The following is a 23631-nucleotide window of genomic DNA, read 5'->3' on the forward strand; positions in this document are numbered from 1 at the left end:
AGAGAAGCCCAGGTGGGGAGGCTCGACTGTCATCCAGGTGAGGGGTCCTGACAGCCTGGACCAGGTAGCAGCAGTGAGGCGTGTGAATGACTTGAGGGTTATTCTGTTTTGCAGAGTAACCCTGTACTACACTTCCTCTCCCTTTGTGGGGGGACCTTGCTTTTTACTGCTGAGGGGTATTCTGGTCAGGAAGCAATAGCAGCATGCCCTCTAATCAGCCCACCTTTTCTGAATGGCTGTATTCGGCATGGGTGGCCCACTGTCAAGTGTTGTGGCCATTCCAGAGGGGAGGAGGAGCAGAGGCTCAAGTCCTGATGGACCAGGACTTTATATCCTCCCACACTCCATACTGTGTGGCTTAAGGTAGAAAGAGTAATCTTGCTGTGAAGACATGGATGGATGGTGGCTTGGGGAAGGGTTTTCTCCCAGTAGCTGATGCCAATAGACTAGTATAACCAGTGCAGCTTCTACCTAATCGGCGATGAAAGTAAGTATGTCCAGAGGAGCTGGTGGGTGATGGGATAACTCTTGAGGAACTTGTGTCACCAGGAAGGCTGCAACTCTCCAATGACTTTTCCACCTAAACACAAACTTGGTCAGGAGGAAGCAGTTGTGGCTCAACTGATAGAGCATCCACCTACCATATGGACACTATGGAGTGTCAAGGTTTTGATACCCAGGGCCTCCTGACCTGTGTGGTGAGCTGGCCCATGAGCAGTGCTGCTGCATGCAAGGAGTACTGTGCCATGCAGGGGTGTCCCCGCGTAGGGGAGCCCCATGTGCAAGGAGTGCGCCCCACAAGGAAAGCCACTCTGCACAAGAAAAGTACAGCCCACCCAGGAGTGGCGCTGCACAAATGAAGAACTGACGCAGCAAGATGACGCAACAAAAACAGCAACACAGTTTCCTGGTGCTGCATGACAAGAATGCAAGCGGACACAGAAGAACACACAGAGAATAGACACAGAGAGCAGACAACGGGGTGGAAGGGGAAAGAAATAAATCTTAAAAAAAAACAACAACTTGGTCAGGGACACCACACCCCAACTTATAAGGCTTGCACTTAGTCGTTTGGGCATATTTGGGGCTGGCCTTAGGCCTAAGCAGTGTTGACCTGTCCTACTGGGGAGAGGGTACAGCAACTGCCTTCTCACTCTTACCCTCAGCCTCTCCCTACTTCTTCCCCCATGCCATCTCCTATGGAAGACAGAGTTCGGCATTACATTCTGGGACAATACTGGAAATCCACCATTAGTGCTTCCTCGCTTTAATAATTTAGGGGTTAAACTATCATCAGTGATTTGTATTTTAGGGAATGAAGATTCAAAGGTCTTGTTTTGATGGGGGTGAGAGAATATAATGGGAGGATGTGAGAAAGATGCCAAAGGGGAGATTGAGGGATCAAGGAGTGCATTTGCCAACGTGGGGCAGTGACAGGAGTGGTTTCAGAGGGCATGTTAGATAAAAGGCTCAATAAAAATGTTTCTTTTGAATCCACTCTTCCTCTTTGTTTCTTGGTGCTATTCTAAGACCATAAAGTGCCTTATTTAAAGGAAATAAATATCCTTTAGGCATGAATGCCATTCAGGAATGCAAGTGTAGACTCAGGATTATTTTTTTTTAAGAGCATGGATTTTCTAAAATGGCCTTACAATATTCTCTGACAAACACACCTAAGCAAGCTCATCCATTTCTGCTCGGCCGTTTGCATTCTTCCTGCTGCCCACCAGAGGGCCCCCAGCATCCACCAGGCGTGTTGAAGGCGACTCCCTGGGGATATTTAAACTCTCCCAGCGCCTTCCCAGCTTTCCGAGCTTGTTAAGAAGAGAACGTAGGGGATTTTTAGCTGTGTCATTTGGAAGGGGAAGGGCTGAATAAATGGTGTCAGGAGAAGCCGCTACCTGCTACTGGGAAAAATACAAAAATGCATTCATCCGAACCCATTAGGATGTGCAGCAGCGGACTCTTTCCTGTACGTTTGTGTAGAGACTCACATTCCCCAAGGAAGCAAAAATGTGGCTGGTTTTAATATTCCTGCCAACAGTCTTTATTTCTTCCCCTCCATTCTCGTGCACATAAGGGGTGTTTTGTACCTTGTCACATCAGAGAGGGAAAAAACATGGACGTTCTCAAGAGATGAAGGTATACCAGTTATGAAGCCAAAGGCCTTTGTCTACACCAGTCCACAGGTTTTCCACATGTAGGGCGCAGCAAAAATTTAAGTATAAGAAGAATAAACTCTCCACCTTTAGATGCTGCTTCTCCTCCCGTTCACCAGCACAGCAACCACAGCTCGCCACCTAGTGTCTTCAGAACCACATTCAGTGCTTTTTAAACTGGGTTCGACTTGACTAGCATTAGGTATCCAGGCCATGAGAACAAGTCTGATTGATATTTATGAGAACGGAGTCAGTGATCGTATGGCAGCCCTAAGAGCTAAAAATAGAAATGGCCAAAATACCCCACTGAAAACTTCGAAATTGTTCAATATACACATACTTATATTCAAGTAACTTGTGTTAGTATAGAGTTAGTTCTGTTTAATGCTTGGTTCATGCATAATCATTGGGATGCAATTTAACTAAAGTAATAGCTTACAGAGTCATCATGAGCTTTTCATACATGAAGTACTCCTGCCCCAAATGCTGAATCTAATCAAGTCTTTAGACTTTACGGTTCACAAGAAAGAACGGGATAGAGGGTCAGGTTCAACAACATCACACAGTAATAGTCAGCCACATCCAGAATGTGAAACATCCTGGTCTGTTCAAAAAGTCAGTGTTATGGGGGAGGGGTGGACAGGGAGAAAGCAGGGGGGATTGTTTTAGAATAAAGTAATAACAGTGACATAATCAAATGCAAAGACTGAATCCTGCTTTAGCAAATTAATTATAAAAGCCCACCTCCCCTTTTTTTTTTGGTATGTGGCAACTAGGCCATTTTCATAGGCTTAGGCATATGAGGAGCCTAGGGATTTACTGACTTTTCTCAGTAGTGGTTGTGGCACTATATTTCTGTTGTGTAGTGTCCTCGTTCTTAGAAGATGCATGCTGGAACACTAAGGGGTGAAGGTCATGGTGGGTGCAACTTATTTTGAAATGCTTCAGAGTGCAAAAACTAGTTAGGAAAAGGAAATACGGCAAAGTGTTAACCACTGTTAAATCTAGGTGGTGAGTATAGAGTTTTAATGGCACTTTACTTTTCTGAATGGCAGAAAATTTCATAACAAAAGGTTGGAATAAATGGTAGTGACAGGGAAGCGGATTTGGCCCAATGGATAGGGCATCCACCTACCACATGGGAGGTCCAAGGTTCAAACCCCAGGCCGCCTGACCCATGTGGAGTTGGCCCACACGCAGTGCTGATGCGCGCAAGGAGTGCCCTGCCACGTAGGGGTGTCCCCTGCTTAGGGGAGCCCCACGCAAAAGGAGAGCCGCCCAGCATGAAAAAAGTGCAGCCTGCCCAGGAATGGTGCCTCACACACATGGAGAGCTAACATAGCAAGATGACGCAACAAAAAGAGATTCCCACAGAAGAACACACAGTGAATGGACACAGAGAGCAGACAACTGGGGAAGGGAGATAAATAAATAAATAAATAAATCTTAAAAAAAGAAAAAGGTAGTGACAGTGTCATTTGCCTTGGGAAGGGGGACTCCCCAAACCACAGAGACTCTGTCTTTAAGTGAGTCGCTATTTACCTACTATAAGATAGGAGGTGTTTATGTCTGGAGTCCCATTCCTGTCACAGACCTTGAATTACTTATCAATGAATGAATAGTACTCCCTCTCCCTCTCTTTGGTTTACTTTTTCTGAATCTGCCACTCTAGCTAAAATTGACCTTAAGCATTTATTCTCTTTCCAAATGCTTTGAAACTGCAGAGTGAGGTGGTTTTCTAAAGATAATGTCAATCAAAGAGAAGATTGCTGGGGGGCTGGTAGTATGGTCAACAGCAACTGAAGAGTACAGGTGGTTATTTGTAGTCATGTTCAAAATGCTGTTTGATTTGTAAAAGAAAATCACTTTTCTTCCAGTCTTAGAAGAGCAGTAACACTGGATATCAGTTGCTTTTCCTTAGAGCATAAATATTCACAGCAGTCTTATCAGCTACTGTAATTTAGTTTTGAAATGCTGTAATCTTCATTCACTCCATCCCTCCATATCTATCTCCCTTCTAAATGGCTGGGAATCATGGAGTATAGGGCAGGGAAGAAAATGTGGCACAACTAAACACTGGGAGGACATTTGTGATGTAGGAGTAAGAATCAAAATGACCAGTGAAGAGGACAAAAGCTACATTCATAGCAGTGTTTCTCAAAGTTCAAAAATTTTCAAGAATTCATGATTTCTGTCATATCTGAGTACCATGATTAATTATAGAACTATTAATTATCTTCTGTCATTTCATCAATCCATTCATTAAAACAACAAAAATAAATGCCTACTTTGGCCTCATCCTAAACATTATTATCCATGAAATCATGATTTTGATGTGTTATATTTTTTATAAGGCATATGAAAATAAATGCATAGCCAAATAATACCATACATCTTGAGTGATGTGTGTAATCAGTGATAAGTCTACACCAGGGGTTCTTAAAAAGGGGTCTGTGAGCTTGAATTGAAATGAAAACAATAAAACATTATTCTTGTGGGGACATGTTGGTGTGGGTGTGATACATTTATTAAATAATACATAGTGTAGTATGGACTTAGTAAGGGGTCCATGGTTTTCACCTGACTGGCAAAAGGGTCCGTGGAACAAAAAAGGTTAAGAACCCCTGGTCTACACTGTATGGGAATCTACCTTACAGAAAAGAATTTAATGGCAAAAGGCTGGACCTAAAAACCTTGGTGCATGTGTGTGTGGATGTGTGTAAAACACACATACACATTTCATTTAACCTTCCCCATTTTGCTCCTTCCTTCTGTCAAGACCTTTAGTAATAAATCAGTGATCTAAACTTTTCACAATTAATTTTCTAGGGGCCAAAAGAAGAATGGCTTTAGTGAATATTATGCTGATTAGAACATGAGCAGGAGTCCTGAAGACTCCTACAAATCACTAATTTATTAAGTCCCGATATAAAATGAATTAATCTTTTGACATAAATGTGATATTAGATATGCTCTCAAAATTTAGAATAACAAATGTAATAAGTAATGACATTGTTCATAGGAAAGGTTTAGGATCACTTGGGTTTTTTTTCTCTGTACTTTATATTTTAGTTTTAAAGAAACACTACCTAGAGGCTGCCTGCTCATTTCCGTTTGAATAAATGATCCTGATTTTCATAATGAGTTACTTTCTTGGTGCAGAGCTGAGGGTGCTCAGGTTGGTAGGTGTTTTAAATACATTTTAGTTGCTCTGTCCTTCACTTGTCAAATAGTTATTGCATACCTACTACATCCAGGCATTGTGCCAGATGCTGGGGAGATGATAAAGAGCAAAACAAACATGATTCCTGCCTCAGGAAGCTTATAGTCTAGTGAAGGAGAGAGACACTAGTAAAGTCATCCCCCAAATAATCAGAAAATTGCCCTGAGGAAGTGATGTTTGAGCTGAGATCTGCCCAAGGGAAGAGAAGAGAATATTTCAGGCAAAGTGAGTATCCAGTGCAAAGGCACAACCCTGTGCTGCGGGCAAGATGTGGCAGCATCACCCCTCCAAGCACCTGAAAGAATGCCAGCATGGCTGGGGTATGGGGGCAAGTGGGCTGTACAAGAGTTAGTTCTGCCATGCTGGGTCCACAGCCATGGTAAGGAGTTTGGTTTGTGTCCTAGAGCACTGGGGGATCCACTGGACTTTGAGGGCTTGAATTCCTCAACAAAATCGAGGCTCTGTCAGCAATGAAGAAAAAGCAAATGGTTATCAGGTAGGCAAGCCAGTATTTGCAGATATACCCAAGCATGACCTAGCCAAAAAAACTCATGTCCCCATTCCCCAGTCCCCCCACACCTGTTTATGGTCGACTGTTTTCTCATCTCAGTGAATGGCTCCATCATCCATTCCAACAGTTTCAACCAAAAATCTAAGAATTGCCTGGGATACTTCCCTCTTTTTCTATCCATTCCACAACTTATATATCTCTGAAACTCATTCAATTCTCTGTCTCCACTACCAAGTTCATGCAATCATCTCTTGCCTGAAATACTGCAATGATTTCCTGATTGCTCCCCTACTCTTGTGTCCCTGCAATCTGTTCTCCATGCAAATACAAATCCAACCATGTCATTCCTCTCAACTGATTTAATGGTAGACAAGGACCCAGAGATTCATTTCTGGTCTTTGAGACATGAGAACATTTGTTCTGGGGAGCTTCTGGGAAAGGTAGTCTTACTTTTCAAAGAGAGGCCATAGGGAGAATGGGGTCCCTTTTCTTCTACTAGACATTGTCATTTCTGGATGTGCCTGGAATGGCAGCAGCCATCTTGCTCTGGGCCTGAAAGTGCAACCCCAGACACCATCAGGAAAGCAGTGTCTAAAGCCTGGGGCGTCACCCCTGGAGCCTACCCTACTGTGTGAGATAAATCCTCTTGCAAAACCAGTTTGAGTTGAGTTTTCTGGCATGTGCAGACAAAAGCATTCTGATTGGTGTTTGAGGTATCCAGAGTCAAGTGGGCAATTGGATACATGCATCTAAAGCTCAGAGAAAGGTTGAGCTGGAGAAATAAGTATCTGAGTCCTTGGTGTGAGAATTAAAGCTCTGGGGAAGGGATGAAATTGCCCAAGGACAGAGCAGAGGGTAAGGGCAGAAAAAAAGCTCAGAGAGGATGATGAGCCCACAAGGAAAATGAACTGGGCTTGAGCAGTGCCAAAGGGAGCCACCTGTGGCCAGAAGGAATTTCCTGTTTGCCTTCCTTTTTTACAGATTGAGACGAGTATTAAGGGGATTATAACATTCCTAAGTGTATTCAAACTGACAGAAGGAAGTGGCTCAAGAGTTCTTTCAGCTGGACGAGGAAGATGAATTTCAGAACCAACCCTTGGGATTAGCATCAAGTGAGTTTGGTTTCCTGCTGTTTAACAGTTAAAATAGGTCATATTCCAGAATCTCAGAGGCAAGCAAAATTTCAGCAAGAAGTCTGGTGAGAGAATGCTGTTTCTCCTCTTCTGAATGTAAGATACTGAGTTAGGTTGTGTGGCAGACACCCAAAAGTCAGTACCACAGATGGCTAGAGAAGGGTAGAAAACTTGACAGGTGTTTAGAATTTCGGTGTCAGAGATTGAAGGGACATCCCAAGAGGAGGCGTGAGCCAATGGCAACATTTGCAGAATTAGGCTGGATATAGGCAGAAGCGTGAGATGAGGTGGCAATAGGGGAAGGGAGCCTTCTATGCCTTGAAAGCTAGGCTTAGCTTATATTTTTTTCCGTATGAAATGGTTCCCGTGGAAGGCTTCTGGGCAGTGAAGGGTTAGATGTTCTAAAGGTGTTCCAAATCAAAGTGAAGGCTAGTGAATTTAACACACACACACACACACACACACACACACACACACACACACACACGGCCAAGATCAACGTTGCCAAGGAAAGGTTCTCAAGTTTCAGCGTGCGCCAGAATGAGCAAGGGAGCTTGCTCAAAATGTAGGTTCCTGGTACCCCCGCCCCCAGATTCGGATTCTATAGGTTGGGGCGACATGTATATATTTTTAAAAGCTCCTCTAGCAGCGCCAGCGTCAAAGGATGACTTGGGCATTTGTTCCCATCCTCGGACTCCCCTGACTCCTCCATCCTTTCACCAGGACACGGACTTTTCTCAATCTTACGTAAAGTGTTCTTCCAACCTGGCAGTTATCCCTCCGCCCCGAGGAGTCAGACGTGGCGTTCTCCGACTTCGCACTGCCTCCAGGGGCTATATAGAACGGGGTTGAGAGCAGCACCGGGATGACGGGTCGACAGAAGCCGCCCCTAAATCCCTTCTCTCAGGGACACTCGCTGAGCTCCCAGCCCCTCCCTGACGCAGGCCGAGAAATCCCGCAGTCATAGCCTCCCTGAATGGCTGCAGCCGTCTGCCCGAATAAACCTTGGGGTGGGTCTCCATGGTGATTGACGGACGCCATGACCAATTATGTCCGGCCCTTGTTTGTTTCCTTCCCGCACCAGGGGCCGATACTTCTGTGACTGACAGTTCGCCCCGGTGCTGCGGCGTAAGGGGAGGGTCAAGTGCTGCCCCACCCGAAAGGAGCGGATTTGATTGGCAGGACGGAGAGCTACCGTCCCAACGCCCCCCGGAAGAACGTCCTTGACGGGCAGGTGTGGGAGCCACTTGACGCCGGGAGGCTGGGACGGAAGTGTCCGAGCCAGGGGCGTGGGCGAAGGGGCGGAGCCTGGCGCCGAGGGGAGGGGAGGGGAGGGGAGGGGAGGGGAGGGGAGGGCAGGGCGGGGAGGGGAGGGGAGCAGCTGGGGCCGGGAGGGCGCTGCGGCTGGAGATGCTGTCGCGCGGCGACGGCGCTCGGCAGCCGAGAGCATTGCTTTGAAGGCAGCTGGGTGAGGCGCGCTGGCAGGCGGTCCGGTAGGTATGTGAGTGCGGGGGAGTCCTTCAAACTAGGCCTCCAGTGTCGTCAGGCCCAGCATTTGTCTGCCCTCCCGGGCGCTCCCGACTCCGCCGCGACGGCGGCCGCGCAGGGACATGGAGGCGGGGCCGGGCACCTGTCCGCGTTTGCAGGCACCTGCTGCGCGCCGGTCGGCGGGACTCGGCGCCGGCCCTGGGGACTGCGGGGTGAGCTGGGCCGGGCCGAGCGGACCTGAGGGAGAAGGCAGGCCCGGCCTGCCTGCTCCTCTTGTCCGTCCGGGGTCCGCCCTCCCCGGCCCCGACCCTTTGCCCTAGCCGAGGGGAAGGTGGTACCCGAGCCCCGCAGGCCCTCAGCTCCCCCAAATCCCACCGGCGGGACTCGCGGGCCCCAGGCCGGCCCTGAGGTAGCTGGGAGGTCGGGATGTGGCCCCCGCCTTGCAACAAACACACGAGACAGGTTTGTCCAGATTCCCTTCGTGCGCGGAACCAGGTTTCCGCCTCGAGCGAGGATGCCGGTCGGTGTCGGTCGCGGCTGTCTCTCCGGCGACCCCGTCGGGATCGTTTTCGTCTTTTCTCTGGTCCCTGCCTCGTCGACTCAATGTGGGATTTCTTAGGCCTGTTTCGGAGTGATGTATTAAGTTCGCGCCTATGAAGGCACGATGGCACATAGGGACGGGAACGCCAGTCTCCAGTTTTAACTCCTGCCTTGTATAGATCATTCCGTACTAGGTGTAAAATACTTCCTCAGTTGTATGAGAAATCATGTTTTGTTCTTAATAGTCAACAAATTCTAACATTGTTTCCTAATGACTAGGATGCGTTCTATGTCTTCTTCCTTTGACAGCCCTCTTGGTTAATGCCATACTGTGTCTGACAAAGACTTAGAAATGCGCCACAATTTCTCCTAGTGATTGTGTTGCTGCTGGAAACATTCGATTTAAAAATCCATTGTAAAGCTAGGCAGCAGCCCACAAAACCTCCTCTATTGGATTCTTAAAGGCAAAGTCATAGAATCATAATATGTTAGGCCTGGAAGGGTCTACAGGTGATCTTCCCCAGTAAATTTACACCGAAGGGTACGGGCACCCAAGAATGTGTGTGTAGCGGGGAGGTGGTCCACTGTTAAATCAGTTTTCTTTTTTAAAAAGATCTCCCCCCTCCCCGTTGTTTGTGCTCGCTGTCTGCTTTCTGTGCCTGTTCGTTGTGTGCTGTCTGCTCCTCTTTTAGGAGGCACCGAAATGAACCTGGAACTTCCCATGTGGGAGGGATGTGCCCAATTGCTTGAGCCACCTGGCCCCCTGCTCATTGTGCGTCCTTGTTGTGTCATCTTATTGCATCAGCTCCCTGTCTTGCTCCTCTTTTTTAGGAGGCACCAGGAACTGAACTCCCTGGACCTCCCATGTGGTAGGCTGGAGCCCAACTGCTGGAGCCACATCAGCTTCCCTTAAATCAATTTTGTTCTACAAGACAGGGAGGTGCCACACATTATTTCTGAATCTGAAAACCAAGGTTATTTTCACTTGGGCCAAATGTAGATGTGCCCCCCATATTTTTGATGCCTAACTACTTCATCTGTCAGTTACCTTTAAAGGCTGATTTTCAAAGCAGTTGCTACTTATTGGAGGTAAGTCAACAGGTCAGTAGAAGAACCAGGATCCTCATTCCTCTGATTTAATTACTGGGTGGCATTGCCTCTTGGAAAGCAAAACAGCTTTAGTAAGCACTGACCTGGTATGGGAGAAACTGTGTGGAAGTCATGGGCTAGTGAGAGAAAAAAACAAGTTATTGCTGATTAGGGACACTGGGCACATGGTTCTGATTTGTTTCTTCTGAATTTAGTAAAATGTTGCTAAGTTTTGACCCTTCTCACCTTCAGCTTTTAGATTGGTGTTAAATTGGAATTCAGAGGGATTCTTTAAACATAACAGCCTAGGGGCTATCACCAGAGCAGAGAAATTGCTGTTCTGCTCAGCTTGGCTTCTTTTCCCTCTTCCTCTGTATTTTTAGTAAATTACCGACTGACTTTGTGACCTTTGAGACATGTTTCCATGTCTACTACTTGAGGTTTCTGGTGGAAGATCTGTGTTTGTGAAATGTTGCTTTTGCTCTCCTTTACTGCATTGTGTGTTTTGCTTGGCAATTCCATAAATGCCTCATCTTGCAGAGTTTCCATAATTTTAGCAGTAGCAAAAGGCAGTTTCTTGGGGGTGGTCCTGACAGGACCTGGTTATCTGTTTATTGAGATAAGTATGTTTTCTTTATTCCCCCCCTTGGCTACAAGTTGTACTTAACTCATTTAAGATACTTTTAAGTCAGCCACTCTGGATCTTCCCTGAAAACAGTGATAGAACCTTTATGTACAGTGCATCCTGAACCTGTCTTTTCTAATAGTTATATTGTCTAGATGGTATACTAGTAGTGGTTGTTATAGTCCATGTATAATTTCTGGCACCAGAGCCAAACTATCATTGCACAGATTTCTAAAGGCATCTAAGGAAGGTAGGGGGTATGGGTTGGGGGTGGGGCTGGGCTGGATAACAATAGAAGAGGGAGGAGAGAGTATTGAAGGAAACTATTTCTGAAGATGCATGAAGACTTGTTTTCTAGGTTTATACCTATATATTTTTTATAACATATTGTTTCTGTTTAGAAGCTTTTTAGAGTGTGGGATTTAATTCTTAACCATTTTGGGAGTCTTAATTGTTGCTGTTGCCATGTTTTCTCCATCTCTCTTTTCAGGTAAAGTGAATGCTGAGGACAGAAGAGTTTGATGACGCAGACCCTTGAATTTCTTTGGCGTACACGTTATGAACCCTTTCTGGAGCATGTCTACAAGCTCTGCACGCAAAGTAAGTGTAGTCAGTAAATTTAGGGGGGAAACCACATTTGCTTCTCTTTCATAAAAGAGGGGCTGAGTGAAACCAAAATAATTCATGCCAAGGTTGTCTGTAATTTTAACAAAAATCACCTGTTTTTGTTTTCTGTTTTTCTAGTTTGTTTTAGTTTTGAGACTGAGATTGTATGCAACTGAAATCATTATGGTAATTGCAAGTCTAAGATTATTTTGATTTAGGTTATATTTATATATGGTAAAATTTGTGACAGATCGTTGGATCAGTTTTTCTACTAAACTTAAAGTCAGATCCTTAAGTTAGAGAAGCCTTGGGAAAAGGCCACTCTAGTATAAGTATAATCAAGCTAGACCTGGGGGTACTGGTTAATTTTTCTAAGTAAAATTTTCATTTTTTTGCTGTAAAAACAGCACATTTCCATTTTAAGAAAGCTTAAAATATGTAAACAAAAATAAAATGAAAAGAATTTATAATTCTTCTTGAGGAGAACACAACTATTAATCATTTTTTTCTTTGCACATGATACATATTTTTTTATATAACTACCTACTTAAACAGCCATTGGTTGTACTTGAGCCAAGGAGGCACCTCTGAGATGTTAATTTAGTCTCTGACTCATTTAGACCTTTGTCTTTGACTGAGGGTGACAGTTTATGCTAGTGATGTTCCAAATGTAGATACATATCCATTAGGAACCAGATCAAAATCACACTCAAGCAAGTGAGACAAGTATCATTTTTTGTTTCTAACCCAAGTGCTAACAATATTAGGTAGTGACTAATTTCAGTTATGCATAGCGTCTGACCTTCTATAGAATCTAAATACAAGGAGGCTTTTCTGGGTCTTAGACAGTTGTCCCGTTTCCTTATAACCCCTTCCCCTCTTCATGGGTCAACCAAGAGAAACCATTTCTCTGGTTTATTAAATCCTGTAAATATTGACTGTGTTATCCTTTTAAGTACAGCTAATGAAAATGTTTTCTTAACACTTTAGTCTTGTTTTAGGTTTGCTCTGCTTTTTATATGGCCCGCCTGCTCCCAGGACTTTCAAGTCATCTTGATTGTGGTATTAAAATGTCCCTGTTAAAGAGTAAATCCAGCTTTTAGGTTATGGAGCTAAGATTGTACTCTTGTGATTTACAAATCATCCTAACAAATACCCTCATAACTTCATCTTGAATAGCGATCTGATGGTGAAGAGAAGATATTAACAGGGGATGTGAAAACCAGTCCTCCACGCACTGCTCCAAAGAAACAGCTGCCTTCTATTCCCAAAAATGCCTTGCCCATAACTAAGCCTACATCTCCTGCCCCAGCAGCACAATCAACAAATGGCACACATGCTTCTTATGGACCCTTCTACCTGGAATATTCTCTTCTTGCAGAATTGTAAGTTCTTAAGCTTTATTTTGTTAAATTTGGATGATCCTTGAAACAAAGAATGAAATTTATTCTTGTGGACTCAGAAAATGGCAGTCATTTATTCTTAAAGCTCAACTCCCCCATTTATCAGCCTTAATGTATGTAGGGCTGTGGATGCTACTGCTGGTGATATAATCTAATCGAGACCTAGGTAGTGCTATCTAAATATTCTCTTTTAAATATGATTCTAATTTGGAGCTTGGGTAAATAAGATTTGAAAGCACATGCATGCTTTAATTTCCACATTGTTTTGGAGAGCAAGGGGAGAAAGAAAGCTTCAGGCCGAGAACTTACTTAATTTTGGTCTTGTTTTTGAATTTTCTATGAGGTGAGGGATTCACCTCCTGAAGAGGTTTTTGTAGAGTGTGGGATAGAGGGAGGGTGGCAGTCTATTCTTTCTTGGTCAGATTCCTCTGGAAGTTTCTGCCCCATCCTGGTCATTGCCTTGTAGAAGGCATCCTGACAGACTGCATACTCTCTGAAGAGATGGTTCCAATAGGGAGTGGTCAGGAAGCCAGACCTTAGGGGTCAACAGTTGAGGTGAATGGAGACAATAACTTAGTGAAGAGAAAACTGAGGATGTACTTATTAAGCTATCGTCATGTATTTGAAGATCTGTCAATAGAAAGGGGATTTGACTTCTTTTTATGACCCCAAAGGCATAACTAGGTAATGATTTGACTAGGCAGTGACTTCTCTGACCTAAGACTAAGTCAGAAGTTCAAAACTGGACAAATCAGGGAGTACAAGGAGATGAGCATTCATGGTACTTAGTAGTGATGACAGTGCCTTGCACATTATAGGGGCAGAACTATCTAAAGGAGTTTAGATGGCATTTTATTTTGGTAATTTGTTACAAAGGGCAGAAAACTGGGGAATTTCTAATTTCCATCATTAAAAAATTACTTTGTTATGAAGTTATTTAAAGCATTTTGATCCATCCTTCAACACAGTAATATAATGGTGAGAGGATCTAAGGCCCCAGTGCAATTGGGTGATGTGATTTGGAAGCAATGGTCCCTTCAGCTTTATAAATTGTTGCCTTGTGTTTGAGCCTGGGCAGTGAGTTTGACAGGCTTCTATTGTGGTGATTAAATCTGCCGTCTGTACTAGAACACAAAATTGCCTTTTCTGGCAAATCTCATTGTAGTAGATACATCTGCTAACCATGCTGGTGTTGACATGCTGAATTTTAGTGGCTTAAAAATGAAATAGGTAACTACTTTTAATGACATTAAAAAGAAACAAAGCAAATAGATAATAAAAACAGTAAACTAAGGTCCAATAAGTTGCTTCTTGATAAAAGTCAAGATTGGTAGGTTAATGTGCTTTGAACGGCCCTACGTAAACATAGTTCTTAAGGTCTGGTCCTAGCCATACTTATTTAAGCACGTCACTGCAGTGGCAAGGAACAGAGCAGAATGGCTGTAGGTGGGAAATGAGGGGCAGAAAAGTCCATGAAGCTTTTGCTCAGTTAACTTGTCTTGCCCTGTTGTCGGCACCCACAATTTACCATTCCCCAGCAAGGCCCATAGAATTAGTGTCTGAGTCTGGGGTAGATTTGGGAGCAGAGTAGTGGGGGACCCTCACATTGACGCCTGCCTTCATCAGGCAGTATTGTAAATCTAAAAAAGTGCCCTCTGCTGTATGATCTGGTAATTGAAACTTAACATGACACCTAAGTGAGGGCAATTCCAGGGAATTTTTATTTATTCTTAATTACTGTAAATTGCATTTATAGATTGCTTTTGAATGTAGGTGTGTGGGATCTATCATCTACAGCCACATGAGCAATAGTAATTTTGCACATACTCTCATTTACCTCAGATTTAATGCCCAGAATGCAAATCAGGTTGCACTGTTTAGAATTACCTATGGGCTGATTGATAAGATGATGTTTCTGAGAAGCTACAATTTCTGGGACCAAAACTCACTTTCTATATTCCTTTTTGGCTTTAATTTCTTAATCTGGGGCCCCAGTTTTGGCTCCTGCCATCTATCTTGCTGAGAGATTGTGTTATGAAGCCAGTAAATGGGCAGTGAGCAGAGCCTGTAGTCACTCAAGAGTTGTGTCATGTGAGAGACTGTGATGACTCAGCTTTTATGGTGTGGGCATCAGCTCCGCCATGGGACACAATTTCTTAAACTTGAAAAATAGTCGTGGAATGATTTGATCTGTAGGTATCATTTACATCAATACATGTTAATTATTCTGCTGCTTCTATTTTAGTACCTTGGTTGTGAAGCAGAAGTTACCTGGTGTCTATGTGCAGCCATCTTATCGCTCTGCATTAAGTAAGATAAGGATTCACTCTTAATTTATAGCATATTTGGTTCCTCTGACACAACCTTAGGCCTTAATGGTTGTTACTTTTTTCTACAGTGTGGTTTGGAGTAATATTCATCCGGCACGGACTTTATCAAGATGGTGTATTTAAGTTTACGGTTTATATCCCTGATAACTACCCAGATGGCGACTGTCCTGTAAGTGGGAGATAGTCTGGCTTCATTTGTAGATCTGTGAGGAGGGTAAAAAGGGCTTAGAGATGTCTGAGTTCTTTTCCTGACCTAATACTTTCATGATTTCAGTTTCCTCAAAACTTTGTCTACTCAGTAGTCTTTCCAGGGGATTTTTGTGCTTTACTGCATCTTCTGTCCAGTCACTGTCTGTAGCTATACTTCTTTGCTTAGGGTGTGCAAGGGAGGCTGGAAGCTGTACGACAGCACTTACCATGGGAATGGTGATCATGGTGCTGTAGAAGAGAGTGACATTCCCCTCCTCCACTGCAAAATTCAGTTTAACAGGAGTATGGTAAAAGTAGTTAAATATCCTTATTGAGGCAACTGTTAGGCTTTTGACAACTTGACTACCTTGTTTTCCTGCAGTTCCTTTTATGTCTATCTCTGTGGGTCTAATGAGCCTTGTTTGTTCCTCCATAGTCTCCATTAAAGGATTTGTCTCTCTTAAATATAGCGCTTGGTGTTTGATATTCCCGTCTTTCATCCGCTAGTTGATCCCACCTCAGGTGAACTGGATGTGAAGAGAGCATTTGCAAAATGGAGGTTAGTAAACAAGTGTTTCTTCTAGTGAATAATAGAGTAGGAGGAAGTCTCAGTAATCATATCGTGTTTCCCTCTAGGCGGAACCATAATCATATTTGGCAAGTATTAATGTATGCAAGGAGAGTTTTCTACAAGATTGATACAGCAAGCCCCCTAAACCCAGAGGCTGCAGTACTGTATGTTACTTTTGCTCTGTTATTTATGATAAATTTGAAAACACAGCTAAAGTAAAGTAAATTGGTAACATTTTGATTTAAATTTTAACACAGGTATGAAAAAGATGTTCAGCTCTTTAAAAGTAAAGTGGTTGACAGTGTTAAGGTGTGCACTGCTCGTTTGTTTGACCAACCTAAAATAGAGGACCCCTATGCAATTAGGTAAGTGGTACATCATCCCAATAACTGCACTTTGCAGTACTGTATTCCATTTTCCCGGTGGTCTTAGAATGGGAGTTTGAAAGCAACAAAGCAACATGTATAATTTGTTAGTCTACAACCTTTCATAACTTGATGTCAACTTTTATAACTTGATTTCTGGTGCCTCTTGGGCTCTTTAACAAAAAGTTTTCACATCACCTAGCACATTGTGCTAACAGCAAGCTATTTAGTAAATTTGGTTTTCTAAGGATCCTTCTAATATGCTCATTCATTCACATGTCAGGGCTTTTCATTTCATTTGGCAGTTTTAGCTAGAGAGCCCATCTTTAGCTAGAGTGAGTTGTCACATTCCTACGAACATTCAGATTTTGGTGAAAGGGAGGGAAATTGAATAGTGTAAAAGGTGATGGGTTCCTATAGCACTTATGACACAATCTTGGGGAAGAGTGTCTAGAGGTGTATTGAGAACTGCTGAATTGATTCAGCTCTTTGGTGGCATTGATACATTGTGTAGGAAGCAGCATAGCATAGTGGTAAAGAGGAGGGGTTCTGTAGGTGGTCTGGCTGGCATTTACATTTATTAGTGTTAGTGACCCAAAGTAATTAGGTAATTTCATTGAACTTCACTTCCTTCCTCTTTAAATAATAGTTCGTATGGGTGCTTTTATGAGGCTTAAATTGAGATAATCCATGTAGGGTGTTCTATAAGGGATAGTTACGTGGTAAAATCATTTAGGCATCCTCTGAAACTACATATTGACAACTGATTATGTAAATGTAATGCTCCTTATTAAAATTTGCTTATTAGGGGAGCTGGCTTTATTATTCAGAAACTGATTATATACATTTAGTAAACCAAAAGCAGTTTTTAAATATTTTTCTCTTCCTTAAGCTTTTCTCCATGGAATCCTTCTGTACATGATGAAGCCAGAGAGAAGATGCTTACTCAGAAAGTAAGTAGATAGCCATTTCTGAAATCAATTCACTACTGTTTTCTAAAATGTCTCTCCATTGGCAACAACTCATTATATACAAATAATTTTTTGGGAAACAAATTTGTACCGTACTGAAATCTCATCAGTAGTTTTTTTTTTTTTTGTCTGTTTTTGATTGTGCCTAGAAGAAGCCTGAAGAACAGCACAATAAAAGTGTTCATGTTGCTGGCCTGTCATGGGTAAAGCCTGGCTCAGTACAACCTTTCAGTAAAGAAGAGAAAACAGTAGCAACTTAAGAGATGGTGAATCTGGTGCACCATGCACTTTCCTGCTGGACTCTGGCCTAATTAAAGCTGACCAATGAATGGCAAAGGACTGCCTGAAGAGTAAAACTTGTGTGAACAATGACTGATATCAGTGTTTTCCATGTATACTTAGGTTCTAACAGCAGGTTTTGGAAACCTCTCTTTAAGTAATGCATTACTTCTGTCAGAAGTGTCTTTAGGGTGGTTATCTAGTTCAGTACTCCAAATTGTTGGGGACCTTAAGGCTTAAGTATTTTTCTGAATATAATACTAAAGATAAGATGCACTCATTTAAACTAAAATAGAGTAGACAGAATTCAACCCTATTTAATGGTTTTCTAAACCAGTGGTTTCGGTTGTACATACATTAAGATGTGTAGAGAGTAGGTTCCATAGCTCAGCACTTTTAAGTGGAAAATCATTTGAAACCTCAGTCTTCAGCCTACTGTCTTTACTTAGACAAATGAAAGGAAACCAGAACCTTTATTCACAGTTGATTTTTTTTAAAGCAAATTACTGTATTTTTATGAGGAGGGAGAAAAAGTGTTTATGAAGTTAGATATTTAAATGATGAATGACTAATGTGCTTAGTAGAGACAAAATAAACCAATAAATGATCATCTTTTGTCATTTATGTAGAAAACTAAATATCCTTTTCTCAATATAACTAAACAAAGATTAATTTATAAATGCTTTATTGAAAAATACACTTATTTTCATATAAAATTACAGTAGCAGTAAGTATATTGAGAGGTTTTATAAATATTTTTGTAGAACACTATTCTAACTGAACAGTGTAAGTTCCATATTTCTTTCTGAGCAATATGAAGTTACCTAGTAACTTTGTTTATACTGATTCAATTTACAATTGAATTTTCTCCCTAATAAGATTATTAATTCAGCTTTCAAACTGCTGGGAACAGGAGTGATTAATAAAGGTATATATAGATAATTCAATGGTTGTTAAATACCGTTTTCTAATTTGTATAAATGGTATACCGCATGTCCTAATGAAAACCTAAATTTTCCAATCTTTTTTAAAACATACCCAAAGATATTTTTAAATACATCACCTTAATAGAGACATGCCTTTTGGATAACTACCTCCTAAAAGAAGAGGGCATAATTTTTAATATTAATCTCCTTAAATTAAACTTGATTTAAAAATCTTTACTTAGCCAGATGATCCCTATTTAACAACAGAAGAAAACTGGAGAATTTAAAACATGCCCCAAAAGTGGTAGCTACTGCAGCTTTAACCATTTAAAAAATGTACAAAAGTATTAAAGAAGATATTGGATGTTTAGCCTAGAAGGTCTGTACTTAATAAAATTCACAATGTAGAAAGTGCCATCGTAAATATACAGCAAAATCTGGGTTACAAAATCATGCTTTTTACAGCGCTAAAGTGCCATTTCTTCTTATACAAGTTCACTCACACATTGCACAACATCAAGCACTTTTCATACTGCACCATACCGACCTGGGAGAGGGGAGAATTACACAAAGGGAAAGGGAGTTGTGGGCGCTCTCCTGTTCTGTTTCAGGAATGCTAAAATCTCACACATTTTACAAAGTTACTTAGGACAAAATATCTAATTTTTGTTTTTGCTTTTCATGAGGACCAGAGCTGACCACAAAATGGGTAGGAATGAATTTGAGATAAATACAGCTCTACCACTGGAGCATGTCAACAGTGACTTCTAAAACACATATTTGAGTACACTTTGCTCTCTGCAATACTTGTAAATCCTTCACCAAATAGTTAAAAAATCCAAGCAGTCTTGATGGTAAGCACTGAATGGTAAGGAAAAGGCAGTTAGAATGAATAAAAATACCTTAAAGATACTGCATAAGTCTTAATTTCTCATAAAAACTTCCCTTAATTGGCTGAATTAAGGAAGAAAGCCTGATAAATGTAGCATGCATTAAATGTTGCTGCTAAACAGAAAAGACTTCCAATACAAAAGACTAACCTCAGTGGGACCCTCGGTCATTAGCTACATCTTGAAGACGGCGTAATAAGGCAGAATGATTTTCTGGGCAAATTCTTTTTGCAGGTGATTCACTTCCATCTTCCAAAAGAATCCCTCTCTTTTTGGTTGGTGTTTCCCCTGTCCGGATCATACTGTTAATTTCTCTCAGTCTCTATTGTGGGGAAAAATAGGTATGAAAACTGTAAAATGCTAATGCACATAGCTCAGAGCTCAGTGTTAAAGTAAAACATCTCGAATTAAGCAGTCTACCTTGAATCTGAACACCTCTACAGAGAAAATAACCTGACAACTCTTATTTCTCAGCTGACCAAGACCACCTCTCTGGGTAGGATAGCCAATTTCAATTTTAACAAACTTCGTAAGTGATTTTGACCTAGGTATTTCACAAATTTGTGGTTTTTTTCTTTTACAGTAGTCATAGAACATCACATCGCTATGCCATATTTAATCACTTCCATACATGTCCATTTTGCTTTAAAAATAGTATTTTAAATAACATTTCCTTTAACACTATTTAAAAATAGCATTATTTTGCACAGCACATACTTTTCAATCTAATGTACTCAATTTTTAGCAGCCATTCTCAGTAAGCCTAATTTCCTAAGGCAGTCCTTGTAGGTAATTAGAAGATCTTAGAATGGTACTAGTTATATAACATCATTGGGAGAATTGAGAACAAGAGTTACACAAATTGTTTTCTGTGTTCTGTAGTTCATGTGAGGGACCCCCAATTGAGAAAGGCATTGCCAGAGTGCTAAAGAAAAGGATCTATTTATAGTGCCTTTGCATTAAGTTTCTGCAGAGTCCCAAAAATCAGTTATCAAATAATTTTCTGGTAGCTTGTTGGTTTGAAAAAAAGTATGTATATGATGTTTCACTGTGGTTTCTTATGGAAAGTATACTGAGCATATTCACATACATTCCTTACAGAAAATTTCAAACACACAAAAGCAGAGAGGGAATATATCTAATGAATTGCCAGATCACTGTCACCCCACTTCAACTCAGCTATCCATTCTTGGCCAGCCTCAGTTAGTGCATACCCCCATTTACTTCCCACCCCCTAGATTATTTTGAAGTAAATCCTAGGCAGAGTCTATTCATAATATTTGTTATAATCTTTTATTTTAAAATCATAAAGTTCTTGAATAAAATCACCAATTACTAGTGTTTCTACCTTCTCAAGTCTTGTTCATCTTAAGAAAGCGTCCTTTGACACTTTTTGTTCTACCTTTTTTATCCCTTCCTAAAATTCTGACCTATACCTCCTGTTTCCACTTCATAGTATCCCATTTATTTGACTATTCCATAAGTTGTTAATTGTATACATTAATTCTAAATATGCTAATTTATATTGTATAATTGTATACCTTAGTAAAGTATATTAATGTATTTAATACATTAATATGCTGTGTATATTTATGTATTATGTATAAACAATTTATCCACAATATATAGTATTTACTTAAACAACAGTTAATACACAAATTCTTATTTAAAAAAAAAAAATTCCATACAGAATACACCTAGAGAATACTTGTCCTCACCCGATCATTGCCCAGAAACCTATTATTCATCCACTGAACAAAATCAAGCTGATATGTATCTTTCTGCACTTCTTGTAGGAATACACCCATTGGAAGGTATTTTGTATGAAGAGGGGGTTTCTTTATAAGAATGGTATGTTCTGTGTAATGTTCTGCAGTATTCTGTCAATATAAGGTTTTCTCATATTGTCACATTATCACATCTCTTTAACTGCTAGAGTATTCTATTATAGTATTTTGGTATCAGTCTTATCCCCTATTGTGTTTATTTCCTCCAAGTTACTTCATATCAAAAGTAATGCTACCATAATTTATTCCTAAAACAAGCTTTACCAATCCATTGAAACTTCTTTGCCAAGTATCACTCATGATCAATCTTCATTTTAATTCACCTTGTATGGTATTTGATAAGTCCTTTCTTTTGGTCTTTTCTGGGTAAATGTTAGGATGTGATAGTTTGGTTCTAGACCCAAGCTGTTTCTCATATGATATAATGGTCTCCTGTGGTCTCAGGTATCACCTATTAAGTCATGTTGACAAATCTTTCTCCAATCAGTTGCCTAATAACTGTTATCATTTATTGGACAGACTCTCAGTTCTGTGCTAGAATACTTCTGAAATTGTCACAGGTGATAAGATCTAACTTTTTTTACACAAAATATGCCGGTTTTGTTTAAGGTTTATTTCCAGTAAAATTCACCCTTTTAGTGTATAGTTCTGCATCTACTGACAAATACATAGTGATGTAACCACTACAGTCAAGACAAAGTTTCTTCACTCCAAAAAATACTCTCATGCTACCCCCAAGCAACCAACTGATGTTTTGGTCTCTATAATTTTGTCTTTCCTAGCATGTCAAATAAATGGAATCACAGTAAAAACCTACTGAGTCTAGTATCTTCCACTTAGCCATTAATACATTTGTAACTCATCTATGTTGTGGAACATCTCAACGTTTTCTTTTCATTGCTAAGTATAAGTCCATTGTCTGGATACACCACAGTTTTATATATCCATTCACAACTTGAAGGACATTTGTGGGGTTTTCCAGTTGTTCACATTTAGGAATGAAGCCAGTATAAATATAGGTGTACACATTTTTGTATGAACCTAAGTGTTTCATTTGGCTAAATATGATGTAAGGATATGTTTAATTTTATAAGAAACCACTGAACTGTTTTCCAGAGTGGCTATTTTGCATTACCACCAGTAAAGTATGAGTTCCAGCTAATCCGTATCATTGTTAAAACTCGTTAAGCCATTCCAATATGCATGTAGTAGATGAAGTATGTTCACATCTTCGTCCATTTTTAAATTTGGTTGTTTTTCTTACTGAGCTTTGATAATTCTTTGTATATTCTAGACATGAATCTTTTACCAGATATAAGATTTGCAGATGTTTTCTCCTAGTCGGTGGCTTGTCTTTGCATTCTCTTAAGTGTCTCTTAAAGCGCAAAAATTGTTCATTTTGATAAAATCTAATTTATAAATCTTTTATGGAACATGCTTTTGATGTTGTATATAAGAGATCTTTGCATAACTGATCACAGAGATTTTCTGTTTTGTTCTAGAAGTTGTGTACTTTGAACATTTATATTTAGGTCTATAGTCCATTTTGAATTAATTTTTGTATATGATACAGGGAATGAATGCTAGTACATTTCTTTTTTTTTCTTATTGTTTATTTTTTATTTTTATTTTTTAGTACATTTCTTATATATGGATATCCAATGTTTCAAAGCCATCTGCTGAAAAGACAAATCTTTCTCCAATAAATGCCTTTGCACCTTTGTAAAAAATCAGTTGACCATATATATATATACATGGTTACTCTTATTTCCAGACTTCATTCAGTTCTGTGTTGTGTATATCTTTTCACCAACATTACACTGTCTTATAGCTTTATAGGAAGTCTTGAAAATCAGCTAGTATGAGTCCTCCAGCTCTGCCTAGCTATTCTAAATGGTCCCCTTTAACTTTCAATATAAATCTTAGAATCAGTTTGTCAATTTAATAATTCCGGAATTTTACTTGGAATTGTGCTGGGTTTATAGATCAATTTGGAGACAACTGACAATACTGTTTTCCAATCCATGTCATGGTATTTCTCCGTTTTCTTAGTCATCTTTAATTCCTCTCAATAGTGTTCTATAGTTTACAGGATACAGGTCTTTCTTGCACATCTTTTGTCAGATTTACCTCTAAATATTTTTGTAAATGGTGGTGTTATAAAATTTTTTTTACTGATTATTCATTGTTAGTATATAGAAATATATTTAATTTTTGTATATTGGTTTTTTATCTTACCGTGTTAAACTTAACTAGGTTCTAGTAACTTCGTGTGTATTTCTTTGTGTTTTTCTACAAAGACAATTGCATCATCTGTCAATAGAGACAACTTTTGTTCTTTCCACTGTGTGTGCCTTCTTTATCTTGCCTTACCACACTTGATCTTAGGGTCTTGATCTTAGGGTGAAGACATTCATTCTCTCACCATTAAATAGGATGTTAATAGTGGAAATTTGGGGTATATGCTTTTTATCAGGTTGAGAAAGTTCTCTTGAGTTATCATGAATGAATGTTGGATTTTGTGAAATGTTTTTCTTCATCTACTG

The 23631-nt window shown here is 40.5% G+C and overlaps 2 protein-coding genes across 16 annotated transcripts in view; one reads left to right on the forward strand and one right to left on the reverse strand.

The window, feature by feature from the left end:
• The window catches only part of RBL2 (RB transcriptional corepressor like 2), a 105582-nt gene that overhangs the window by 11504 nt on the left and 70447 nt on the right, over positions 1–23631 (reverse strand). For 5 of the 9 annotated variants that reach the window (XR_009181559.2, XR_011646302.1, XR_011646303.1 and 2 more), the window contains one exon: positions 19449–19620. Coding sequence is in view for 5 of the 9 variants with exons in the window: in XM_058280011.2 (XP_058135994.1) it covers positions 19450–19620 (171 nt within the window). In the remaining 4 variants the exon portion in view is untranslated. Of the gene's footprint in view, positions 1–18150; positions 19621–23631 lie in introns of those variants that run through there. The other 4 variants (XM_058280013.1, XM_071209163.1, XM_071209161.1 and 1 more) reach the window with 2 other exon arrangements.
• AKTIP (AKT interacting protein) lies at positions 8350–20641 on the forward strand. Of its 7 annotated transcripts, none has more exons than XM_058280015.2 (10): positions 8350–8523; positions 11259–11368; positions 12554–12759; positions 15023–15087; positions 15176–15276; positions 15767–15855; positions 15933–16031; positions 16125–16232; positions 17125–17185; positions 17353–20641. In XM_058280015.2, exons 2-10 carry the CDS (start codon positions 11327–11329, stop codon positions 17461–17463), a joined length of 882 nt encoding a protein of 293 aa, XP_058135998.1. In that variant the 5' UTR covers positions 8350–8523; positions 11259–11326; the 3' UTR covers positions 17464–20641. The 7 variants fall into 7 exon arrangements, with proteins under 7 accessions (XP_058135998.1, XP_058135997.1, XP_058135999.1 ...); XM_058280014.2 differs by having other exon boundaries at positions 8355–8519; XM_058280016.2 differs by having other exon boundaries at positions 8355–8519; positions 17356–20641.

Source organism: Dasypus novemcinctus, chromosome 18, assembly GCF_030445035.2.
Source record: "Dasypus novemcinctus isolate mDasNov1 chromosome 18, mDasNov1.1.hap2, whole genome shotgun sequence".
Taxonomy (NCBI): Eukaryota; Metazoa; Chordata; class Mammalia; order Cingulata; family Dasypodidae; genus Dasypus; species Dasypus novemcinctus.